The 9335-nt window shown below is 38.2% G+C and overlaps 2 protein-coding genes across 2 annotated transcripts; one reads left to right on the forward strand and one right to left on the reverse strand.

Annotated features, from left to right (window-relative positions):
- Positions 1 to 290: 290 nt before the first annotated feature.
- On the forward strand, positions 291 to 1346 carry LOC144197746 (trace amine-associated receptor 3). The gene has a single exon (XM_077718333.1). It carries the CDS (start codon positions 291 to 293, stop codon positions 1344 to 1346), a length of 1056 nt encoding a protein of 351 aa, XP_077574459.1.
- A 1418-nt stretch (positions 1347 to 2764) lies between these two features.
- Positions 2765 to 6849, reverse strand: adra1d (adrenoceptor alpha 1D). Its single transcript, XM_077718854.1, has 2 exons — positions 5736 to 6849; positions 2765 to 3716 (listed from the first exon to the last, which is right to left on the reverse strand). Exons 1-2 carry the CDS (start codon positions 6682 to 6684, stop codon positions 3190 to 3192), a joined length of 1476 nt encoding a protein of 491 aa, XP_077574980.1. The 5' UTR covers positions 6685 to 6849; the 3' UTR covers positions 2765 to 3189.
- Positions 6850 to 9335: the final 2486 nt, after the last annotated feature.

Below are 9335 nucleotides of genomic sequence, written 5' to 3' on the forward strand. Positions count from 1 at the left end.
GAGAGCCATATGCACCTATCAAAAGAGCCACATCTGGCTCCAGAGCCATAGGTTCCTTACCCCTGGCCTAGGGTATGTCAGAAGTTCAAATTTGGTTAATTTTGTAGTGTTGCCGTGTAGTGTTCCAAGATTCACTATGAATTTAACAACATCATAAGCACTTTAAGCGAAAGTTTTAGCGCATATTCATCGATCCATCCATTTTCTTTCAACTTATGTTGTCTATTTATGAAACCCTTCATCACTGATGTTATTGATTAAGTCCATGTTTTGACAGATTGAACAAGAACATGGACAACAGTAGCTTTAAAGACGCTACAAACACAACACTTGAGATTGATCTGATTTCTTGCACCGTGTTGAGAAACAAGGCACTCCGCTTTGTCCTCTATGGCTTCTTCTTTATCAGCATCATCTGCACAGTGTTGGGAAACCTTCTGGTGGTCTTGTCAATTTCCTACTTTAAACGGCTACAGTCACCGACTAACACCTTTGTCCTGTCTCTCGCTGTAGCCGACTGTCTTGTGGGCCTAATAGTAATGCCTTACAGTATGATTCGGACAGTGGAAGGTTGCTGGTATTTTGGGTCCCTGTTTTGTCAGCTTCACTCCAGCTTTGATGTCATGTTGTGTACTGCATCCATATTTCATCTAAGTTGCATTGCATTTGATCGCTATTATGCTGTTTGCAACTCTCTTGTTTATTCTTTAAAAATGTCCCACGGTCGAGTGACTTTCCTCATCATAATATGTTGGGCGGTTCCAGCGCTAATTTCCTTTGGTCCCATAATGCTGGGACTCCATATGGCTGGCGTTGATATTCCTCTCCCTCCCTCGCATGTATGCGTTTTTTTAGTTAATCGTTTCTATGCTGTCATGGCTTCCTTGATAGCCTTCTATTTGCCTATGGCTATCATGTTGGTGGCCTACTGGAAGATATTCAAAGCTGCTAGAAGACAGGCAAGACAGATCAGTGCCATGGAAAGCCAGATGGCCGCTGGAGTAGGAAAAGACTCGAGCAAAAAGAAAAAGCAACGTAACACCATGAAAAGAGAGCGAAAAGCAGCGAAAACCTTAGGCATCATTATGGGAGTCTTCCTCATCTTCTGGATGCCGTTTTTCACTGTCAACATTGTGGACCCTTTTATTGATTACAGCACAGAAGTGGTCATCTGGGATATCTTTTTATGGTTAGGCTACATCAACTCATCACTAAATCCCTTCCTCTATGGTTTCTTTAATCGCTCCTTTCGGAAAGCATTCTTTATGTTCATGAGCTGTAGGGTGTGCCGACCTGGAATCTCCACTGGGATTGAACTGTCACATAGCCGGAAGGAAACAAATTAATGAAACTGCTGATTATAAAAATACATCAAGGAAAGGCATTTGGGGATAGAGTCAATTCAGTGTTGGGTAGATATACAAACAAAAGTCCCCTGCCAGGTGTCCTTAGTTAGCTGGAATATGATCCTACAAACAACCCTTGTGAGGATAAGTGGTTCAGAAAATAAAATGATTCAATGAATGAACATATTTATGTCATTTATCTTTATGAAATGCATGCTTAGATACAAATGTAGGCCTTTTTCAACTGGTATTCATTAGGCAAAAAAAAAAAAAAAATATATATATATATATATATATATATATATATATATATATATATATATATATATATATATATATATATATATATATATATATATATATATATATATATATATATATATATATATATATATATATATATATATATATATATATATATATATATATATATATATATATATATATATATATATATATATATATATATATATATATATATATATATAATAATAATTTTGACTGGCCTAAAAGAAGAATATAAATGTGCCAACTCATACACACCAATGTAAATTGATTTTATTTTTTTTAAGTGTCTATCTTTTCTTCTCATAGGTATATCACCCACCTCTCCCAGGACACCTGATCCTCATCATCACCTCCCTAATTATATTCTCTCTCCCCTCTGCTTCGGTGCAGGTTGTTAGCCTTTCAGTAAGATATATTTTTTTTAACTTCATTTTGTCTGTCTGGATTCTTTATGTGTGTAGCATCTTTGTTTCTTGGTTGAGAAACCTCAATTACTGAGTCAATCAAAACTTAATTCCATGTTCTTATGGTAATTTCTTTTCCATTATGTAAATATGTTTCATATTGATGATTGCTGCATGGATAAACGAGTCCAAGCCAAAGAGTGCATTTTAAAAAAAACCTAACAAAAACAAAACAAATCATTTGATGTGACTTATTTTTGCCCGACAAGGTTGATTTGTGGCACGCCTGGAAAATTACTCTCTCTATCTCATTCATTTTTTTTTTGGTATTCAAAAGTGTGTGCAACTGTGTGTTCTGATCTGAATTACCATTATGATTGAAGATGCTTCTAACATTGTTAATAGAGTGATGCACTAAAAACCTAACAGACAATAGTGACATCTGCTGGAAAATCCAGTTCATTTGTTAATTCACAATTACCAATTGGGTAACTTAAATGCTTTGCTTAATCAATTTCCACATAGCCACCTTGCTTTTCTTTAAATTGTCAACATTGACCAACATTTAAATGAATATAATTCATATGAAATTTCAATATATGCACCAAGAAAGGTTGAAACAATGTGTTGAATCTAGATCTAGATGTGAATGATAAGAATAACTGTAAAATTCACATATATTTATCATTTTAAAACCAGCTGTCATTTACACTTACTGTTCACAATTATATAAAAAAATAAACCAGAGGTCTCCAAATTATTCCCCATTTTATTCCAACCAAATATAACACAATTTCACAAATATGGTGTCTGACAAGTGTAATCAGTCAATTGCAGTCCGTTGCAGCTTGTTTTAACATCATTGGTTAAACTGTTTCTGCTCAATCTGCCAGGGAAAAACAAACAAAACGAAACAGGATCCACTTTGCCCCTCAAGGACAAATCTTTGGAGACCCCATTTTTACACTACAATCAGTATTGTATACTATACACCAAAAAATGTAAAGTGTCCATTATCTTTGTAAAGAAAGACTTTTGATCCAGCTCTTGCGTTGAACCCTATTAAGTATATATTGTCTTGGTATTATTTTGACTTATCAAACATTGATCCAAAAGATCTTTTTGGAAATAAAGCATTCTCTTGCAGTCCATCAAATATTGGTCTCTTTCATGCTGTAACACTGAGCCAAGTCATAAATCCGGTAACTGCTTTGTTCACACACATTGTAAATCCCCATTGAGACTCCATCGACTACTGCAGGTGTGCTGCCTCGCCCCGTTCCTCCCTTGATTTTGTTGGAGAGATTGTTCACTGTTTCTTTGAGCTGAAAAGAAGATTTTCTCAGTGGTGGGAATAGGTTCCACCGCCTCAAACTTTCCCCAGGCTTGCTTATTAAAGAGCTGCCACAGGAGTTGTGCACAGTGTAAGCACATTCATGTTGTCCTGTTTGTTCCAAAGCTATTCCCCTGACAGCCGAACGCCACTTCTGGCCATAGAAGCGACGCAAAGGCCTTCTTCTGGGGTGACAGTGACACCTGAGAAGTCGTGTAAAAGCCCGCTGGAACTCTTTGATGGAGCAGGGGTAGATCATAGGGTTGATGCAGCTGTTGAAGTAGCCCAGCCAAAAGACCACCTTAAATACTGTCTCTGATGGCCTCATTGCTGGAAAGAAGGCTCCTACAGAGAAGGGAGACAATTTGATGTAAAATATACACCAGAAGCTTTACTGTAAGACATCGCTGAAGAACACACAGTGTACTACAGGGGTAGGGAACCTATGGCACGGGAGCCACATGTGGCTCTTTTGATGGGTGCTTATGGTTCTCTGCAAAACTGTGAGCTCAAATATGGACACCACGTCTAGAGTTGCTTTAATCTTCCAGTTTTTAATTAAACCTTTCTGCAGGCATGAGCATCTTATTGATTAGCATCAGGGTAACAATTTTGTCAACATAATTCTGAGACTTTTTCTATTTTAAAGGCATTTAAATGACTAAAAATGCACAGGTTTTCATTTATTTTTACTTCTAGTGAATTCTGTGTATGGCTCTCAATGTATAACAATTGAAAATATGAATTGTTTATGGCTCTCTCTGTCAAAAAGGTTCCTGACCCCTGGTGTACATTCACATGAAATGACAATGTAAAGTTTGGGCTTTAATTTTTGAGGGGGACTGTGAGAAGCACCTAGAGAAAACCCACACAACCTCCACACCAGATTGTGAAGCACGAAATCCTAATGGATTTGGTTGAGTGGTGAATGAAAGTGAATGTGGGAAATGAGATGCATGGCTTATGAGGGGAATGTTTAGTATTCAAAATACATATATTATATAATAGATGACTTTCATTTAAAGCAGAATGCTGCATTCACAGCAGTGATCACACAAGAGACTCATGGAAACAAACAAACTACACAAGGTTTTTTTAAACCTCTGCAGAAAACAGACAACATTGAAGATACCCATTTGACTGCAGTTGAAGTTTCTAATTTTCTCCTTTCGACAAAATAATGTTATGATGAGAGAACAGATTAACAACAGGATTTGAACGTCAGGTGATCTAAATTTCGTTCTTTTTATAGTATGACTAAGTTTTCATTTACTAATTAAAGACACAGAGTGAGTGTATAGTATAAATCAAAATGCTTGATGGATGATTTTTCCACATGTACTCAACAAAGTGGTGTTGACGAACTGGCAAATGCTACTGGAGATCTGGATAGGTCAAAGCACTCTGTCTACATCATCACAAAACAAAAGGCCTGCAATAAATAGGCATTTAAAGTGCACGTCTGGCCTTCTTGCCAAAAGGTGACTAATTGATGTGCAACTAACACGTTGCCTGCACTCATCACTTTGGGAGTTAGTACAGATGGGTGACTTTAAAAAAAAAGTCTCATTTGAACTCCTTTGAAACTTGCCGGTACCTGTTTGGACTTAAAAATTTGGGGTCAACTTATCACATTTAATTTAACATATAGTATATCCAGATGCTACTAGGAATTCAGATTTATTATTTTTGTTTTCCTCTTACCATCTACTGTTGAAACAGTCATTATTTTTGTTTTAGTGAGGATGCAATACCAGCAATATAGCAAACAAGAACACCATTTATAATAAAGATGCAACATAATTGCATTAGACAAATATGTTGCAACTCTATTATACATGTTCTAATGGACAGATAATTTTATATGATAAATAGCAGATTTGAAATGAAAATAAAACCAAACATTCTAGATGTGCTTCAAAATAAGATTAGAAAAAATGTGCATTTCTTTCTACAGTGTATAAATTCTGGTAAAGTTGTTTTTGATGTGATGATTTGAAAAAGAAAGACAAATCAACAAATGTGAGGTGAGTATGTTTAAAAAAATCAACGCAGGCTTGTGAAGAACATGCAAACGTCACACAGGAAGGTGGGAATCTTAGAATCTTAGAACTGTGTGTGTAAAGGGGTGTTAAGCACTCGCCTACAGATCATCCCTGTGAGATCAATATACTGATAGATCAATAATATTATCCCGCTCTACTGACACCCATCTTAAAATGGTTTAGATGTCTATCACCCTCAATGACATCAAATTACTTGGTTGTCCATCAAGTGGAAAGTATTTATTTCGCCTTATAATAACACTAGAAGGGAGAAATAAAGTCAAAACAAAGAAAGAAACACCAAAATAATAACACTAACCCATAGGCAAAAAGAAGAAAAAGGGCATCCAACACAGGATAAACATCCCCACGACAATGGCGAGGGTTTTGGCCGCCTTTTTCTCCCTGGAGAACTTCATGAGGCGAACGGATAGCGAGCTTCTGAACGGGTGGTGCTTGTTACTTTTGGAACCGATTGTGCGCGTATCCTCCAAAATGCTGCGGCAGTGGATCCTCAGAACCACCTCCATGGACTTGTCTCGTTCCCGTTTGACACCCGCCTCCAGACTTCGGGTTGTCCGTCGGGCCACCACGTAAACCCGAAAATACATGATGAGGATGACCAGGAGTGGCAGGTAGAAAGAGAAGAGGGATGAGAAGAGTGCATATCCAGGTTCCTCTGTGATTCTACAGACACTCTCATCCAAGGGAGGTGGTTCTTTCCAACCCAGTAACGGTCCGACGGAGATGACAATGGACGACACCCACACCAGAATCAGGATGACGCCTGCTCTCCTCTCGGTCATGATGCTGGGGTACTTGAGGCAGTGTTTGACGCCGATGTAGCGATCCACGGAGATGATGCACAAACTGAGGATGGAAGCAGTGCAGCATAGAACGTCCACCGCCGCCCAGATGTTGCAGAACACCCGTCCGAACACCCAGCAGCCCAGAACCTCCAGAGAGGCGGAAAATGGCAACACCACAATGCTGAGCAGCAGGTCCGCCATAGCCAAGTTGACTATGAAGAAGTTAGTCACAGTCTGCAGGTGGTTGTTGCACAACACGGATAAAATGACCAAAATGTTGCCCACGATGGCCACCAGAATAAATAAGGCGAGAAACCCCCCGAGCCACAGGGATCCAAAGTCCAAAGTCAATTTCAAACATCCTGTGGTGCTGTCGTTAGGAAAGAAAAGATCCAAAACTGATCCATTGAGAGCTTCTGTTAAATAGATGCTGTCGTTCCTCAAGTTTGAATGCGTCATACTGAAGAAATGTCAAGCGTCAAAATAACTCACTAGCAGTGGGGGTGCCAGTCAATTGGCATTGCTCGTTTGGAGTTCAGGAGGCAGGAAAAAGAAATAAATGAGACTCCAATTCTGCGCCTTGGGTATGCATGTCTTCTAAGCTGTGCAGCGGTGTGCACTGTCGGCATCATTTGGTCCATCAATTGCCTCCCAGAGTCAGTGCGAGCACATCTGAGCACGTGGCCCCGCCCACGTCAGACGCACAAATGCTCACGCGCAAACGCATGCAAATTCTTTCAAACCACTGAGAAGTCTTATGGCGTCATACCTGTCATGGCTACCTCAACAACTATCATTGAAAATCGGAAAGGTTTTGCTCTTGAAATTAGTGCATGGTTTACGTTTATAGGATCTTACAAAAGTGAGTACACCCATCTCATATGTGCGTGCATTTTTTTTTAAAAGTATCGTTTCTTGGAACAACACGGAAGAATTGACAGAATGTAAAGTATAGTCACTGTAGAGCAGGGGTGGCTCTCGAGCTACATACGGCTACCAAGCAAAATGAATGTTGCTCTTTGCTTTTTCACATAATTTGTATATAGTGTGGCTCTTTGCTTTGTGGTTGACTGGTTGACTCTGGCTAAGTTGCATTTGATGTGTGTGATTCTTACCTTGAAATTAAAACATTGTTGTTTTGTAGGGGAATGAATAACATGGTTTTAATTGTGTGTTTCTGTGTGTCTGTCTGTCACTGCATAGTGTGGTTTTTTGACTCTCACAGTTTAAAATTCGTGTTCTATGTGTTTAACTTGAGAAATACCTGCATTTTTTTTAATTGTTGTGAATTATTATTTGTCAATATGTTCCCTGTGGGTTGCCAGGTGGTTAACACATTGGTCTCATCTCACTGTGTGGAGTTTGCATGTTCTCCTCAGGCTTGTGTGGGTTTTCTATTGGTACTCTGGTTTCATTCATATCTGTATTATGAGTCTGCTCCACCATGATCGGATTTGGGTCATATTTTTGTTTACATAAAGGTGACGTAATTTCCAGTGTGTAATTTGGCAGCCATTAGAATCCCTAAATACACTAACCATACCCACAAAAGCTTGTTTTACTGAAAATGATTTGTGATGATAATTGGGTTTATTAATGCATTGTGGCATAAACATTTTTTGTAACTTTTAAAAGCTTGTTATGACCACAAGACTGTGACATCACTTCATAGAATGTATTACATTTGTGGAAGTCATATTCACATAAATGTGTTTCTTTAGCCCTGTCACCCTTGTCAGGATAAGTGCTATGGAAAATGTATGAATAAATATGTTTCTTTGGTCTACTTTCTTTCTATCTTCCCAAAAATATCTGCAAGAAAAATAAACTGATTCAATTTATTTGTCCACTGTCTGTTTTGGTTATTCATGCAGTCATCCTCCATAGCACTTATCCTTACAAAGGTCATGGGAATTTCATTTTGGCCTTCTTTGTTAGTCTAAAGACTATTAGAAAATGTGACCTACATTCATAATCAAAACTCTAATATTAGTTCATTGCAATTTTGTGAATGAATTGTCAATAGTGGGTAGCGTGAGTGGTTAGATTCTTAGCCTCACAGCTTAAGGTGTCCTGGGTTCAAGACCAAGTAAAAAAAAAAGTAACTAGGAGTAACTGGTGATACATAAATTCATAGATAAAAGGTAAATTGACGTTTACTTCTATAGTGCTTTTTGACCTTCCTGGCACTCATTGGGCTTCGTCTGTCGTAAATGGTCATTCACATACTGATGTCATAGCATTTGGTGCAATAAGGGGTTAAGTATCTTCATCAAGGATACTTAGCCGAGGTCACCAGGCTAGCAGTGGAGAAGTAAAGAGAAGTAAAGTCTACGGTAGGAGTTTGCGTTTGAGGTGGAATTGCATCATGTGTCTGCTCTGACACCTTCATGTTGATGGATTGACTGATAGATAAAGTGAGACAGGAAGCTCATTGGAATATCATCTTTTCAGATGATATGGTGACTCATTTTTGTACGTTACTTACTTTTTTTGCCATCATGTGAGCTCATCATTTGCACCAAATTAGGAAACACATTTGTTTGCAAAGGATACTAAGTACAGAATACAATCCACCCTGATCCAGTGAAGAAAAAAAATGTCTAGCTGCAGGAAAGTTGTTCTAGTCATTCAAGGTGATCGCATCTGAAGTGGCTATAAATGACTCATAATCAGGTCCCTTACAGAATGGTGATTAGGTGGTTTTCGTGCCCTGCTTTTCAACATGCATAATCCCTGAATGCATCGATGTGCTAGGATGTCCATTTTGCAGCGACTGTAATTGGTCAACAATGTCCGACCAATAGCTAAAGGGACTATACGATTTCTTTATACAGTTTACTCAATAACTAATTACCAAGAGTGTATGATACTAACACTGCCTTGTGTTCTAAGCACTCCACTCAACTGAAAGGTTTTTGACCTCTATAAAAAATGTCTGGAATTTCCTGTCTGATAGCATTGTATAGAAATGTGCTGCAGAAAGGGACTTTTCTTTTTTAAATATCTTCATTTTACCTAGTTAATGTTTTGATTGTTGTTTTCTATTTTGTTGTTAAGCAGCAACATTTTCAGGGCAATGTCAGTTAATTCATTTGCTTTTCTCCATT

This window comes from Stigmatopora nigra, chromosome 6, assembly GCF_051989575.1.
Source record: "Stigmatopora nigra isolate UIUO_SnigA chromosome 6, RoL_Snig_1.1, whole genome shotgun sequence".
NCBI classification, from domain to species: domain Eukaryota; kingdom Metazoa; phylum Chordata; class Actinopteri; order Syngnathiformes; family Syngnathidae; genus Stigmatopora; species Stigmatopora nigra.